The sequence below is a fragment of the Gobius niger genome (assembly GCF_951799975.1).
Source record: "Gobius niger genome assembly, chromosome: 14".
NCBI lineage: Eukaryota > Metazoa > Chordata > Actinopteri > Gobiiformes > Gobiidae > Gobius > Gobius niger.
This window is the reverse complement of record NC_136865.1, coordinates 17,182,480-17,198,866: the sequence shown is the minus strand read 5'-3', so window position 1 is coordinate 17,198,866 and position 16,387 is coordinate 17,182,480. Positions and strand designations below refer to the sequence as shown.

Genomic DNA, 16,387 nt, shown 5'->3' with positions numbered 1-16,387 from the left:
GTTTATGAGGACAACAATATCACTTTTGTACCCATACTTGAGCCTGAACCATAGTCCATTTTTTTGACGAGGAAAAACACAATGACTCTTGATTGCAAACCTGCCTAACCCTGTGATTGTGTGTTCAGAGCTTGTTATTTATTTCACTACTAGTCACAACTGCTGCATGTCTCTCCACAACAAAGAAGTCCCACATCTTGTGCTACCTCACTATTGTCCCTTTGTTTACATGGGGATGGGCTTAGTTCAGTATCTAACTCCCAGGCAATCCCAATGCACATCACAAAGTAATAAATATGCAAATCATCTTTATGTAGGGAGCTGGATTATAGATGTGACGTGTATTCAGCCATGCCAAAAATGTAATGGATGTGATTTCGCCTTTTGTTTACAAAGGGAATTTCCTCAACAAAAGACACAAAAAAATAACCCGGCTTTGAGTCAAACACATCTAACCAGGTACAGCCAAAGCACTGTGGTAACTTTAGAACAAAATGGATTATAATGGTAGAAAAAAAAAAAAATCACCATTGCCCTCAAAGCATGAAAAAACTTGAGCTTTGAAAACTACTTAGCATCTCTAATATTTCTTTGGTAGGCGCATGCACTTCACTGAGGCGGTCAAAGAAAACAACACTTGAACACACTAGACTGTTCTTGACTGCCCTCTTGTGTTCAAATAGTGAACGCCATCCTCCAAAGCTTTGACCAGTTATTACGCTGTACTAAAAGGCAATTTGCTGATGAAATACAAAATACACTTATAAAATTAGAAACCAGACAATGCCATGATCTGTTAGATGTGTTTAATAGAGTAATAAGCCACATTATTGTTAATATTGCCCATTATAACAGCATATCCACATAACAAACCCTCTTATGAAGCATTAACCGTATGGTCCATTGTAGGTCGGAAACAGGAAGCATTTCGTGGGGAATGACAATTAAACTTAAACAATACTACTATATTACTACTGTGTAGGCCTATTTGCTTGATTCATCTGCCATGTTTATCATACATATAAACTTCATGATCAAATGTTATTTTTCCCATTAAAAAGATGGGTTCACTGGGGCATTGTCCTGCACAGTATATAATTAGTCAGTTAGTCAAAGCTACATCATTATGAGCACTTATTGATCTTACTGTTCAATGAATTCCAAAACAATTTATTCTCTATACACTTGGGAAAACACACAGCCGACTGGAGTATTATTTTTCTGTCTGTCTGTCTTTGTAAAGGAAAACACTGTTGCCGTAGTTGTTGGAGGAGCTGCAGGTGCTGCCTCCCTGACAGAAACAATGAAGAGTTGTTCAAATATTGACTGTGGCTGAGAGGGAGGAGGGGGCATTTATTTCGCTCTCTCCTGGTCAAGGCCCCTCTCGATGTTTGCTCTGCTGCTGTTTTCTGCTGATGCCGGTGCTTTTGCTGGTACTACCTCAGCACAAGATCACCTTTCTGTCACTCTCTCCACAAGGGGAAAAAAATGGCAGCTTTGAGAAATAATAGTCTGTACCGAGCATGGTGTGCTAAAGTGCGACAAAGACACACAAAGTACATTCATCATTTAGACACAGTGTTAAGACTTTTATGTTGATTCTTTGTGAAAACCCCCAAATAACAGCACAAGAAGTGTTAGACATGACAAAGGGAAAACAAAAACAATATATTTAAATACTATATGCACACCAATGAGGCATAACTTTGTACAGTCTATCGAAGGCAGGCCTAAACGTAACAGACTGTTGCAAACTCCCTGGGAACGAGGGGAAATGGCTTGAGAGGCTACAGTGGTAAGTCATTACAGAAATACAGAAATCATTTGAATAAACCGTACTACACTATCAAATAATGACAGCCAGACCCTGCATTTGACCTTTGATGGGACACAGGCAAAGTCTTTGATAAAATATGCATCACCTGTTGCTGGTGAGCCTTCCTTGGATCATTTTCTGAGATACTAACCACTATATGTCGACAAGCTGTATTTTGAAAATGCTCTAAACCAATGAGATCAAATACATGTACATTTTCCTGGTTTGAACTTATACTTTTTGGTGAAATGATGACCTGTTCTGTGGTCAGCGGTTCTATTGCTGTACCTACATAGTGTTTGTTAGAGTGCAATGTCCTTGTCCTTGTGATTTTTATTGAAAGTAAACATTTCCTTGTCAAAAAATAAATTGAAGGAGCGCAGCATTGGCATTAATAGCTTTGAGAAACATAATGACGTACAAGCACCCATGGGACACTTTCAGTTCACTTGAGGAAAAGTCATTGGCCTCTTTCACAAAGGCGGCTGGCACACACTGGAGAAAAGGGAGCACTTGTGGACTGTCCAGGGGTTAAAGGTCAAGTGGAGGGGGGTATTCAGAGGCCACTAGGTTGCAGGGTCAGGGGCAGGTCTCAGTGCATTGGCGCATCCCCCTCAGTCGTGGGTTCTGGTTGACTCAACAGAGAATCTGTGGGGGCGCTGCTGTCCTCCTGGTCGGCCGCTTCAGTGGACGACACAGTGGGAGTCATCTTTGTCTGGAGAGAGGTAAATCCAAAACAAACAAAAAAAGTTATTTTCAACTTATTAGGTTTCTGGGCACTTCAGCTGATATTAGTACAAAAAGAAGACTTCATCTAGGTTTATGTAGGTTTACGTCTCAAAGTTTGGTTGAAGTGTCCATTTTTATTTTTTTGTTTGTGAAGCAACATAAGCCAGAAAATACAGCATCAGCAGATTACTCAAAACTGCATGAATTACCACACCAGATATGTTTCTGATATGACATTATCATACCTGGTTAAAAGAAAAAAAAAGACCTTTTGCCTGATATGTCCCCTTTAAAGCAGTACTAAGTAACTCATGCCCCTAGAGGCCAGAAGCACCACTGCAGGTGTCGTAGCATGTTACGTTTTTTTTTTTTTACTTAGTAATTGTCTGTGAGAGTAAATACTACGCTGACAGAAAAGACAAAGGGAGAGAAGAATATTGTACATCCAATTACACAATGGAGATCATTTTTTTCCACTCAAACTTAGCAGTAAATACTGTTAAAGTATTGAGCAGTTAACTTTGCCTGTTAGCTTGTTAGCTTCTTCTTGTGATTCCATTAGTGTGTATTGGTGGCTCCGACCCGGAGACAGCGAAGTTGCATTTGTGGTTTTCTGGCCAGAGACACCAGGGGGAGATGAAAGACCTCCCAATCGTCCCATTAACACTTGTATTACCCCCAGAGTGACTACGCAAAGGATTTATTAAGGTAAACAAGTTACTTAGTACTGCTTTAACAGCACAGTATCTGAGATGTTCTAGTTCTGGCTGAAAGGAGCAGACTCACAAAAATGTATCTTATTTGTGCATTTTTTCCAGTTCGGCATTAAAAGCTTATTGACAGGAGCTTACAGCGTACAGGCCAGTGTAACGCCTCATTTGAAAGCTACAAAACTGTTTTTTCCCATGTTGATGTCACTTTTCCATCTAAATTTTGCCACTTTTTTGTTTCCTTTTGGCTGCATTTTTGTCACACATTTCTGTCACCTTTTCATCGCTTTTTTGTCACGTTTTTTGTTGCTGATTTGTTTGCATTTTCATCCTCCTTTTCTTCTCGCTTTTCTTTGACACTTTTTTCCAAGAAGCTTCTAGATTTGGGTGATGCCAATGATGCATTCCTCTCCAAAATATTTGAGATGGCAGCAGTGGAATTAAAGGCTTGGTACTATGTTGGTGCAGGTATATGAATAATGAACAAAAGATGTCATGCGCTTCACCCGTTTGAAAGACCACAAGAGGACAGGTATTTCAATCAAATATCCCAATGAGGATTGTAAAAAGTATTCTTTTACAATTACAAGGCCACATTTTGTTTTATATTAAGTGTACCCCTTCAACAGTTAACTTTGTGACGCATAAAACACATCAAGTCAAAGGAAGACGAGGCATGTACCTTATAAAAGATGTCCAGGGCCAACACAATGGAACAAATGCTAGAAATTTCCTGTGTACATTCCTGCTGCTGCATACTTGCCGTTATCTGGCCCCAATGCGCAGCCAAATCCATTTTCCTAAACTCTTCACCATTTCATGTTAACCCAGTGCTCACTGAGGGGCCATTACCTTCATAGTCTCCACTTTCTCCTCAAATGACTTGAAGCCTGGCGTGTTCCTGGGGACAAAACACAAGAGAGATTCACACAGATATATAGTTGGCAGTGCTTTATTGAGAGAGAAAGAGCGCAGCTTTAGTGGTAATTGTGCCTTTCCAGGTCATGTTGATACCTGATACACAACAGATATACTAGACTTTTGAGGTGACTTCATTCTTTGCCTGTGAACTGCAGAATTCCCAAAGGGCATGTGTGAACCTCAAAAGCCACCAAGTTATGGCACATGCAGACACACAACTAGACCAAGTCAAACGAAGCTAACCAAAATAACTGCTTCTGAAATTGTGCGTTTATCATCTTCTGGCCACATGTTATATTTTAGGACTAGATTTTGCCAGAGACGTGTGAGCTTGACAAAGCAGAGGCCTGGCTGTGAGAGATTATGAAAGGTGCAGAGTCACTGATAGCTGCTAATGTAATAACGGCAATTATAAAGTAATACATTCTGGAGACCTAAAAAATCTAATAAAATAAATAAATGGAAGGCATTTCTCTAGTATGTATTTGTGTTACCTCAAAAATACAGTTCTTTATACCTACTTAATTAATCTGTTAGAGTATAGACAAACAGTGTAATAACCATAAATAGAAATAAAAGTATATAAGTATATATCCATCATATATATAAGTATATTCCATCATAGGCCTACTGTATGTGCTGTGTAAGGTTCATTAGTTAATAGCATGTGCAGAAAGCAAGTTAACTTACCTCATCACTGGCATACTAGCCGAGTGTTGTATTGAGCGCGTGCTGTCCGCAGCATTTTAGAGAAGAAAGAGGGGTTAGAAGAGCGATCTTAGCGAGAAAGAGAGACAGACAGACACATTCATGCTCGTTGTATGCTTCCTTATTTATCTTGCCATACACTGAATGAGCGCAAATAAATCCCATAAATCCTACTTCATCCCATTAAGATCGATTGTGTAGTAACTCAGTGGGTGTGTGTTAATCCTGTGCATTACGGAGGAAATCTTGTCGTCAAACACAGCCACGCAGCAGAAGAATATATGCACACACACACACATATGTAAACCGTTTGACCCTGCCCTCCTGTCGCCCCCACCAGGCCCCCCACCCCCCAGCCCCCCACACCAGGCCCTGTAAAGGCTCAGCCGTGAGGGTGCATTTCTCAGCACACTGCAGCTTTGAGGGGACTAATAATCTTGTTTGCAGCTCAGTAATCCAGAGAGAAGGAGGATGACAGGAGAAAGACAGATTAGGACCTGGGGGCTGGGAGGGGGCCGGGGTCAATGCAGGGCACTCCCAGATTGAGCAGTCGGTTGTGGGTCTCGCCTTAACAAATGATATTAGAGAGCTTTACAGCAATTAATGTCACCTGATGACACAAACTGTTATATTGAAGGGGGCCAGCAAGCATTTGCAGTTTGATGATAAAAAAAATATGTAAATACAAAAAAAGTATATATATTTTAAACTTATTTTTCAACACAACCACATCTTGTTTCTATAACTTTAAATGTGTGCAGGAGTCATACATAATGCATTCAATCAATAATTACATGTAACTGTCATGGTTCCGATGTTCAGACTGTAGTGGTTTGTCTTTTATGCCATATTTGGTCGTGTCAGACTCCTGTCACTTCAGTGGAGTGTGAACCTCAGAGGGAACACTCTGACTGATAAGTAGGAAAAGGGGAGTTTGAAGCTACAGAACACATATTCAATGCTCAGGCAGCGATGTTTCCTCAGTTATAATTCCCCGTGACAGGAGCAGCTGTGTGCGGCACTCACCTGACGTCCTCCAGTTTGCGGGTGATGGCTGAGCCCACAGTGGAGAAGGCGGCCGTGGCTTTCTGACTCGCCTGAGTAAAAGTTTCAGATGTTCTTCTGTAACTGAAAGAGAGAGACATAGGGCTAACAAGAACTAAAGGATATAAGCACCATGAAAAGACAGGACGGATCAAAGAGGAGAGGCATCAAGGTCTGCAGCCAAAGTCAGTGTCTTCATTCATTTTAACCTGCCTCAAGTCATGTAAAAAAAAAACTGCTCATTTCCTGCAAAGTAAAGCATGTAAATCTGCTTTACCTCAGACAGTCCAGACACTGGCATCTATTCCCAGGTTGTGTCAAGTCAGGACAAGGAATGCAGATATATATTTCTCCAGGTGAGAATAAAATCTTTGTTTTTAAAGGGGGGTATTATGCAAAATTGACTTTTTCAAGCTTTACATCATGTTATTATGTCATTCCCTCATTAAAAACATGCCTGAAGTGTTGCCTTGGCACATTCACGTATTTTTGAGTAATCTGTAAAAACTCTGATGGCAGCCATTTTAGGGATAGGTTTGCCTGAGTCCTCCTAGGAACGCCCCCACCTCCTGGAGACGCCTCAGAGCTTTCGTCACCAGCCGAGTAACCAACCACTGCTCCTCAGCAGAACCCCTTCCCCACTGATGCCACAGACAGCGTGTGGAGGGGGCGTTTCGGAAAGGGTCAGAGGTTCTTAAAGAGACAGAGGCCTATTTCAAGACATTCGCTGCAGCCATTTTGACAGAGCAATTTTATACAAGGCAGTTATTTTAATTTACTGCATTTACAGACCAACAGAAGGTTTCGGCATCATTGTAGTGTGCTATAGACTGGTGCTATGTGATTGAAAAAAGCATAATACCCCCTCTTTAAGTCATTAAAGACTATGTTGTGGGGGTTCACTTACGCGATGGAAGTGGTGACTTCTTGCCAGGTTTTGGTGATGTTCTGCTTTAGTTCATTGAGAGGTGTAATACCCAACTTCCTCTTTATATCTGCTACTTGCTTCTCTTTGGCCGCCAGCACCTGCGATAAAGTCTGGATCTCATCTTCAACCTATGAAGATAAGGGATGTTTTTTTATGACATTAATTCATCGTCCCGCAGGTCAAAGCCAATTTGCTAAAAAACACTAAGCACCAACATGTCTCTAAATACAATACATAGATACAGCAGCAAGTAGCTCATACATGCGACATAGTGGTTTTTTTCTGATGCTGTATATTTATTTACATGTGCACTTTGAAAATATAATCCTAATAAATTTGCCATTATGATGAGAAGTCCTTTTAGTGACACAGACATCCTTCTTCTTCATCACCTCCATGTGTCATACTGGTATTGATCCAACTCAGGAATCTGACAACTGGAGCTCCGGACCATTCAATTCACCTTGAACTTTTAACCTTTGACCTGACCTTCAACAGCTCCTCCTGTAGCTCCTGTCTCTCTTCCTCGGTCATGGCGGGTGGCAGGACGGGGGACCCGACGCTCGTCACGGCATCTTCTCCCACCTCAGGCGCCAAGTCTGTGGGCAGTTGTGAACCTGCAAGAGAGGACACAAAAACAGTCAAAAAAGTATTCTGGAGCGCAAGAATGTGTAAGCGACCTATAAAGACAATGACCCTGGCCTGTCGTTGAGATGAAAAGCGTTTTCTTTTTTGTTTAATGTAGCGTTATGCTCAAACACATACTGTCTACTTTTCAACACCAATATCCTCTGTTCGTCAGTCTCTGTCATTCCTATTGCCAAATGAAAAAAAGAAAAACATTAGGGATTTGCTTGGTACAGTTTGTGCAGTTCATGGATATTAAGGCCAAGGTCAAGATAACAAAGGTTCGGCATACTGAGGCTGGAAAATTTTGCGCTCAACGATATTATTGAGGACTATTTAATGTCACTGAAAGTAAGTGAAAAAAGGAAATCTCAGAAAAACCTTGTTCTTAAAGTACATTTTAACATATATTTAATAACACTTGAGTTGCAATTAGCATGAAACTGAACCGAATTTACTACGGTAGAATTGTTCAAGTAATACAAAAATAGGAAAAATGTTAATAAATGACAATGGACATTTACATACAGTAATCATCGAATGCATCAACTCGCATCAATTTCATTCCAACCTGCATAAGTTCAGTCTTTACTGTAGAGAGCCAGCCCTGAGGTGTTTAGAAGGTGTACAGCACTAGCTAGTTTGGAACCTGGACCTCTTGATTTAATGCTCCTGATCCTTCAACCAGAGGGCAGGCGCCAAACAAACGGTTTGCAGGCTGAGATGCGTCATTTAAAAAATGTTGTCCTTTTCAGTTGGTCCTCATAGATTTCAGAGAGAGCTGACACTTCGCATCCCATAATTCTGGATGCTGAGCGTGTAATCCAATGCAGGTTCTTTATAAAATTCTGTAACTTCACATTTATTTCTGTCCAGTTGCATACATTATTTTCAAACTAAATCTTGAAAGGAGAGTCAAATCACTGTGCAAAGTCTTCTCCGGCACATCCCAAAAATGATCTATCATGGTGTTATGGTTTAGTCTCTGCGGTGGCCGATCAGTGTGTGAGAATGATATTCAGGTAGCCTGCTGACCTCAGTCACACAGATCCACAATATGAAAGATAACACAAACATATTTTTTTCACCCATAGTTAGTGGTTGTGTGATGCCATTTATGGTGAAACAACTGAGTTTGCTATTTTTTCTTAAAATCATAATGAAAAAAGAATGACCTGATGAAAAGTTTACATAACCCAGTTCTTGATACTGTGTATTGCCCCCTTTAACATCAGTGACAGCTTGGAGTTTTTTTGTGGTTGCTGTGGATAAGGTTCTGTATATAATCTAATGGTAAAGCGGCCCATACGCCTAGGCAAAAAGCCTCCAGTTCCTATAAATTCCTGGACTGTCTAGCATGAGCTGCACGTTTGAGCTTTCCCCACAGTGGTTCAATGATATTGAGGTCAGCAGATGGACACTAACGGGACCTTCACTTTATTCTGCTGGAGCCAGATCAGCGAACCACCTCCATATTTCACAGTAGGTGTGGTGCACTTTTTTGTTGTCAACAAGGCCAATGACGGCCTATGATGAAATTCTGCCAGGGTATGTCAACCTTTGAGCACAACTGTATTTTTGAGTCAGATTAAGTTGTGACAGGTGGGTTTAGAAGCTGGGCTAAAGATGATGGTCAAAAGGGAATGTTTTTACCGTATGGGGAAAGGGCTATCAGACGCAGAAACACCAAAGTAAGGATGCTAACGGATGCTGTTTGATGCTGGGGGTGCATCACATGGGAGTTTGTGTTTTATCTTCCAACATACGAGCCTTCATGCACCTTTCTTATCTCTCACATACATCTTATTTTCACACAGCACAGTACGAACAGCGCATCAATAATACAAAGAAGCTTCCTTGATGGAGACGTCCTGGGCTCGACAGCGGGAGAGGTTATGAGAATCTGTCACTCAAGCGGACTCTAAAGTGGTTCTCTAAAGGTGTTTTCTTCTGTTATTATCAGATCAAGCTTTATAGAGGGCCGATAAGCCGCTAGTGAGAATATAGGACAAAAAGCAAAGATAAAAAGAGGAAGCAGAGGAGGTGAATAAAATACAATGAGAGGAAGGAGGCCAGGGGAACTGTTGAAAAATACATCTCACACACGGTTCACTGTTGGCTGTAGGTAAACAAACACTGACACTGTACTGGCCTTGTGCCGCCAAAGTGCCAGTAAAAGTGATGATTATTTGGATAACCTTAGCACAGTGTCTTCTACAAACAATGTTGAAGGCCTGATCATGAAATTCAAAATAATGTTAACTGAAGTCTTACCTAAGCTCCCAGCAGCCTACTATTAGCTTTTATTTGAAGCTTCATCAACACATTTTACAACACGATACTCACTCGATGAGGGTAATTGGACGCACAGCTGACGGCCTACTCGACTCCATTTTACAACTCATCAACTCCATTAATAGAAATATAAATGCATCATATGCACATTAGTGTGCGCAATGACAAGTTTGTGATCATAAGCAACAGTAACATGTTTGATTGCAGGGTCATAACCATATGTAGACAAATAACACAACTCATATTTCAGCTGTTTTGTTGCTGGTGTTACTGTCTATTATAAATATAAATAAAAATAATTCTGACATAAGTGTCCAGCTTAACTTAAGCTATAAACTTGCAGGCTAGAATGGTTCATTTTTATAGTGGAACATACTCTTTTATTTTGCGCAGGCCTCCAACTAAAGTCAAGTGACAAGGACTGCCTATTAAAAAAAGACTTGCACCATAAAATCCACCCACTTCTTTCCAAATCCTTGGCAATCAGCTACTTTCATGTCCCAACAGAAGACAACATTTCAAAACATTTTCACAAAGACAGATGGGTATTAAGTGATGACGAAAATAGCGGATTCACAAGACTCTGGCTTTAAGTACTCCCACAAAGAAAATAGAATTAAAACCTAATTGTCTGGAGAACTCGAAAACAGATAAGCGCCAGAGTCTAAAAATCAGATAATTTGAGAGCTGGGCCCAGGCATTAGCGTTCAAATGATAATTAATGTCATGGGAATAGCCAGAGCTGATTGGACACCACAATGAGCAAATATTTATCTGTCAGAACACGCTCAAGTGAGACGTCCCACTGGGAATGTTGGCTTTTTACTGAGAAAAACTAAGACGCATGCCACGCATGAGGCGGGAGGAGTACATTGAAGTTTGGCGTCTATGAAAATGCATTGTTCCTGTGAATACAAAAGCCTGGGCACATCCCTGATAACTGCTCTTCTTGTCTTACATGTGCCCTCTACTCCTGTTACTGGGACTGCAGCAAAGTCATCAGTGCCACAAAGTAACCCTCTACATACAGCAGGATACAAGGCACAAGTCCTAGAGAATAACAGCCTCATCTAGTTTAGCCTCAGGGGAGCATAAACCATGAGCTACTTTTATATCTTTACAATATCTAGAACAGCAAGAAGTCCACTTTAGGCTATGAACTTGTTCATTTAAAAAAAACAAAATCAGCTTCATAGCCACCAAACCATGAGAAGGCTGTCAAATGTGTAACAGCTAATTAAAAAGTAAAACCGCAAAAGTACACAAAAGGCTATATCCTAGAGCATGTCTGAAAGCTACTTACTTATCTTGGTGGAAAACCCGAAAGACAATGTAGGTCCAGGGTCAAATAAAGAACTGGAAGTATCTTTTTGTCTTGAACACTGCAGTACTTTGTTGCATCGATGTGAACAGTTAGAGCCTCATTAGTATCGTTTTGATGGCAGGAGATTTGGGCAGAAATGTGTGTAGCTACTGCCCAGGCAAAGAAATTGAATCCAAATAAATGCACACTATGAATCAGTCATGCCTTCCTAAGATATGCGAATATACCTTCACTTGATTCTGAAAGAACTCTTCCTTTATAGTTAACAGTTTATCCCAGTGGTTCTGAAACATCTGCAAGTAATACCTCATAAAATATACCTTCCAAGATCAAATCAGGACTAAACTGGACCTGAATTGACTCCATATTAAAGGCTGCAAACACTACATGGGCAACACATGGGCAACTAAAGCAAAACAAAACAAATTCAACATCATCCAATACAATGAGCACAAACTGTATATCTGTTTACTTCATACAGTAGATTAGGAGAAGCCACTCTAGCCCAAAACCCCAAATAATGAGCAGATGAGTGAAAGTGAAATCTGACAGTTATCACTCCCCTCCCCTCCATAGCTCATATATTATGCCCTCGCACTCACCCCCACCACACTTTGTCTCCATCCCTCCTGTGCTCCAAACCGTCTTACCTCGGGTCCTGGCTGCCGGGGAGCTGGGTGGCGTGTCCCCGTAGGCCGGGGACAGATACAGGTAACTGGTGTTGACTCCTTGCTCGAAGTCAAAGGGCGACTGGTACTCCTCCAGCGGCTCCATTTCCTACAGCTGCCACCGCTTATACTATAGCTCGGAATACACGCCGCCTCCTACACCACAAGCACCTCCGCTCCCCAGGCACCGTCCTGATTGAGTGCATGTGATACTGCCTGGGTGCTCTCCGTCGCCTGCTCGCCGGTACCTGAATCGACACTTTAGTTGCAGTTTGCCGCTGAAATGGTCACACGCATCTTTCTTTCCCTGCGTTAATAAGTTACCGTTGTCTTGAAACGGCGATCCCAAAGGTCACTCCTGTCCTGTATCCACACAAACGCTATATATAAGCTCTGTGATATAGTGCGTGACACCACTTTCTAAGGTCTCTCTATGGATTCCCACCCACTCTTGCCTTCTTCCATCATCGGCATGTCATTCAATAAGAATAAGGGGGGGTAAAAAAAAAAGAAAAAAGAATCACGTGACAATAGTGATGGACCAGAAGGGGGTGAGAGAGGGGAGATGAAAAGCGGTGTAATCTGTGGCCGTGTCCCAGATTACAGTCGAGCGCTAATCCAGAGTCGGCAGCAGTGGCGGGTAATACCAGGAAGCCACGGCGGAGGAGAGAGGATGCCCAGGGCTGAGAGTGCTCTGTGAGGGAGAGTGTGCTTTAGTGCTCAAACATGCAGGGCTAATATGTGGACAACTGAACACAAAACAGAGCAGTATTCTTGTAGGCTATACGGAACAAAAGCGCTAGTATTTTTGAGTAGTCTGTAGAAACCACAACCCGACGCTTATTTTGTTGGGACACTTGCAAGTAGTGTAGTGTGTAGGGGCTGCTCAAATAATCCCAATCAAATTCAAATCCCAAATTGAACAAATACGGCAAGACAGTACGATCCTATTGTATCCAAAACCAGCTAACAGTGTGGTTTAGACCTGCAAGTTCTGAAAAGCCATTCTTGCATCAGTTTACCAGTTCATATTTCAAACTCAATTGTTAATCCTCCTGGACGTGTGTTTTCAAAAGTGCACCATGAACTCAACCGGGATTTTAAAACATATATAACTGATCTAATCACAATATCTGTCAGAAAAATGGCAAATAAATATGTTTACAAAACCACACAGCCCTTTTAAGTGTATAGGGCTGTGTAGGCCTATCCAGTTCCACAATAGATACCGTGATAGTCCTATGCCAGTCTTAAGCCAGGATAGAAAGAGGTTTTGTAAGGAACAGTATAGGCAGAATGACTGCACAAGATTTGGAATTAAAGTAAGCAAGAATAGAATAATCTTAGTATCATTGCCTGGATGAGCCCACAAAAGTGAAAAGGTACAGTCCGAACCTTAAAAGGAGGAGAAAAGACTTATTTGTTGACACAGAAATTCCTTTAAGAACAAATGCTTATGATAACACTGTAAAGCTATGTTGTTTTTGTTGAAGGAACAGGCTCCACTCCTCTGAGTCAGGGAGCCAAAGAAATAATATTTATAATGGCAATTTTTAATCTAGAGAATCCTATGGCATGTACATAAAATGTAAAAGACTTTTGGCTAATACAGTACCATTATGTTCATAAATTATAAACACTTAAAGAGCAATATGGCAGCTTTAACCATATGGATGTTCAGTTATATATTATACAGTGCAAGCACTTAAATAAGGCACTGTCCTTTGCCTAAAGGTCTATATCTCCATATTCATTTAACAAGGTCAAGCATTAGATGAGATGAGTGGCCATAATACTTTATAACATTTAGACCAGGTTTTAAATAAGAGTAATAGAGGTCTCAAATCAAAAGACCGAGCTGGTACTTCCCTCTACAGTCTCCTGACACTGCAGCCACTGATTCATAACAAAGTCCAAGATCCTGTGACATCTGTTACAGAGTCACTGGTATGTCCTCCAATTATACTGAGGATATCTGACAGTATTACAAATATTATGCTTCTCATGGTTTGGACCTTACTTTTAAAATGACACCATAATGACGCAGATAAGTTTAATGCCCATGAACTGTCCACGCACTGTCCAATAACTGTCCACTGGGGCAGGAACAAACAGACATTTGGAAGAGCTTAACAACCCGCAGCATGAGATCAATTACCCTACTATCCATGGCACACTCTGTCACATGATTGGCCTAAAACAAGAATCATGAGACACAAATGTTTGCCGATCAAGCCCCACAGTTCCCATCCTGCAACAAACATCAGGTTCTTTTGGTATGAGACCAGTGTCCAGGGTCAATATAAGAGAATATGCATGTTTTATTTTGTATAAGCAACACACTCGAAAGTTCAAATAACAGTTACTCATTTGTCATACGATGTCACTGCCACCAGATCCGGACCTCATTCTGACTAGCACAAAATAGAGCATAAAACTAAAGGAAGAAAAAATATATATTCTGTTTATTCATGGCTAAAGGTCAGCACACTAGTTTGTACAAGAAAACAACTCTCACCAAAGCCTTGGGTGAGGAAAATCCCACCCAACTGCTTTCAGCGCCTACAGTGCAGGAGCATAGTGGCAAAGCACAGCACCACACAGTGGATGGAGGTAGCACTTAAAAAAAAGAAGAAGAGAGGGAACAAAAAATTCAATCATAAAAAAGTAGATCAAGAATATCATAAGATCTATCTTTGAGCAAAGCTTTGAAAGCGCTATAAGTTTATCAAATGTCCAGCTCATTCAGCATAAAGCCTGTAATAACCGTGATAACAATAACGGGGCATGACCCTTTATAAACTTAAAAAGTGACTTTATCAGAGGCAATGCACAAACATAAGCATAGGCAAATTCACACAGTTCTTGGACAAGTTAAAACATGTATTGCAACACAAACAACATCAGTTATACTGTCTCTGATCACAGCTGCATGCAGCACAAATCAAATTTCTGCAAAAATGTTTTCCACAATTTATACTCAATCTCATTATGTGAAATTTGGCTTGGAATGTAGAATGTTTACATTTATGAACATCTGACCCGAATTACAGTCAAAACTAGTTTAATAAACCCTGACATTCATCAAGTATGTCATGCCTATTACCTGATAGTGAACACAGACAGTTTAGGATATTTTGAGGAAAAAACACCAGCCAATTCTTTATCAGATTTCCTGCAGTAATAATTGCACAGAACACAGAGTACACAGTGATTACTCGACCTGTAGAGCATGACCAGCCCAAACATGTGCTATATACCATAAGAGAGGATTGCTTTACTGCACAACAAATTAGTAGGAGTTACTCAAAACAACATCTGAAGCAGAACATGCAGCACATAAAGTCAAATGTAAATCAATAAGTCTTGGAATGTGAGGAGGACAGAGTTCAATCAGGGGTTCATTGAGGAGCTGTGGTCACAAGAGTCTGTTTTTCTGTGTAATCACAAGAGTAAGCTATCAGACAGTTGACATCTGTTGACAGGAATGGGCTCGGTCCTTGAGAAGACTGTCACTACCAAGACTCACATAAACCAAGACTTCAGGAAAACACAGCGGAAAGTTGGTTAACATGATCAGCAGCAAATAGACAAGAAACATAAATGACTGACAAAAATCAAAACTGGATGAAAGAGGAACAGGAAGTGGTACAGGGGTGGATGACTATGCAACATGACAGGAAACATGTGTATTTGAGAGAGGAAGAAACACCTCACGACCTGCAAATTACCTTTATTATTGTGTCTATAGCGAAGACAGAATGATAAAGCTTTACAAACTTGCCTGAAAAGGTGTGTGGGTTGACGAACTGGAACAGCAGGGGTGTGAAAACATTGTGTAAAAAGTCAGGTGCATGCAAGCTTTCCAAATTTCAAGCAGCTTATGAAGTAAACTTATAATTTCTGACAACTATTGGATGTCAGAGTATCTAATAAGCCTACATTAAACTTGCAATTAGGATCAATGGGATTTGATTCAATGATTAGGCTCTTGACTTCCTCATTCCTAAGAATTAAACAAAAAATCATTTCAACACTGTCATTTTGTTATAAACTTTCAATTTTCTTCAGAATAGCAGGCTAACGTGCACTATAGCACCACAAACGTTACCCCTGGCTGCCACACACACAGAAAAGAAAACTCCCATATGGTCCTTCTCACAATGCAACAAGTTTAGCCAGATTGCTAACCTTCAAACTCGCCTGAAAGTAATCTGCTGTCTCAGGAAAACACAATAAAACGACTGGATTGGAGTGTTACCTTTGTCTGCATCCTCCATGGTGCAGTTGAGATGGGTTTATGCAGCGTCCCAGTGCAGGTTGTCCTTTTTCTGCGACAGATCTTCCTGTTCACAGCTCGTGCCGCCGGTTGCCTTGGAGCTCAACGTGAGGGGTGGGGCCCGCTGTGACGCAATGACGTAGCAGTGTAAACACAGGCGAGCACGTGGATCCAGTTTTACAGGGTCGACGGCAAATGACAGGTACAGCAAATATATGGAAGTTTGGTTCTTATGTTTTGCATTATATGTCGCTTTTGTTTGAACATCATGACTCCTTTCCTGCAGGTTATTGGCTCTATTTATTGGCTTCAAGTTCAAGTTATTAAATTATTGACAG

The 16,387-nt window shown here is 40.9% G+C and overlaps 1 protein-coding gene across 4 annotated transcripts; it reads right to left on the bottom strand.

Moving 5' to 3' along the window:
• Window positions 1-1,017: 1,017 nt before the first annotated feature.
• tpd52 (tumor protein D52) lies at window positions 1,018-16,168 on the bottom strand. Of its 4 annotated transcripts, none has more exons than XM_079570513.1 (7): window positions 11,753-12,241; window positions 7,346-7,473; window positions 6,836-6,984; window positions 5,911-6,012; window positions 4,867-4,908; window positions 4,108-4,156; window positions 1,018-2,531 (listed from the first exon to the last, which is right to left on the bottom strand). In XM_079570513.1, exons 1-7 carry the CDS (start codon window positions 11,874-11,876, stop codon window positions 2,409-2,411), a joined length of 717 nt encoding a protein of 238 aa, XP_079426639.1. In that variant the 5' UTR covers window positions 11,877-12,241; the 3' UTR covers window positions 1,018-2,408. The 4 variants fall into 4 exon arrangements, with proteins under 4 accessions (XP_079426639.1, XP_079426640.1, XP_079426641.1 ...); XM_079570515.1 differs by lacking the exon at window positions 11,753-12,241 and adding an exon at window positions 16,032-16,168 and having other exon boundaries at window positions 1,026-2,531; XM_079570514.1 differs by lacking the exon at window positions 4,867-4,908 and having other exon boundaries at window positions 1,021-2,531; window positions 11,753-12,237.
• Between the last annotated feature and the right edge of the window lie 219 nt (window positions 16,169-16,387).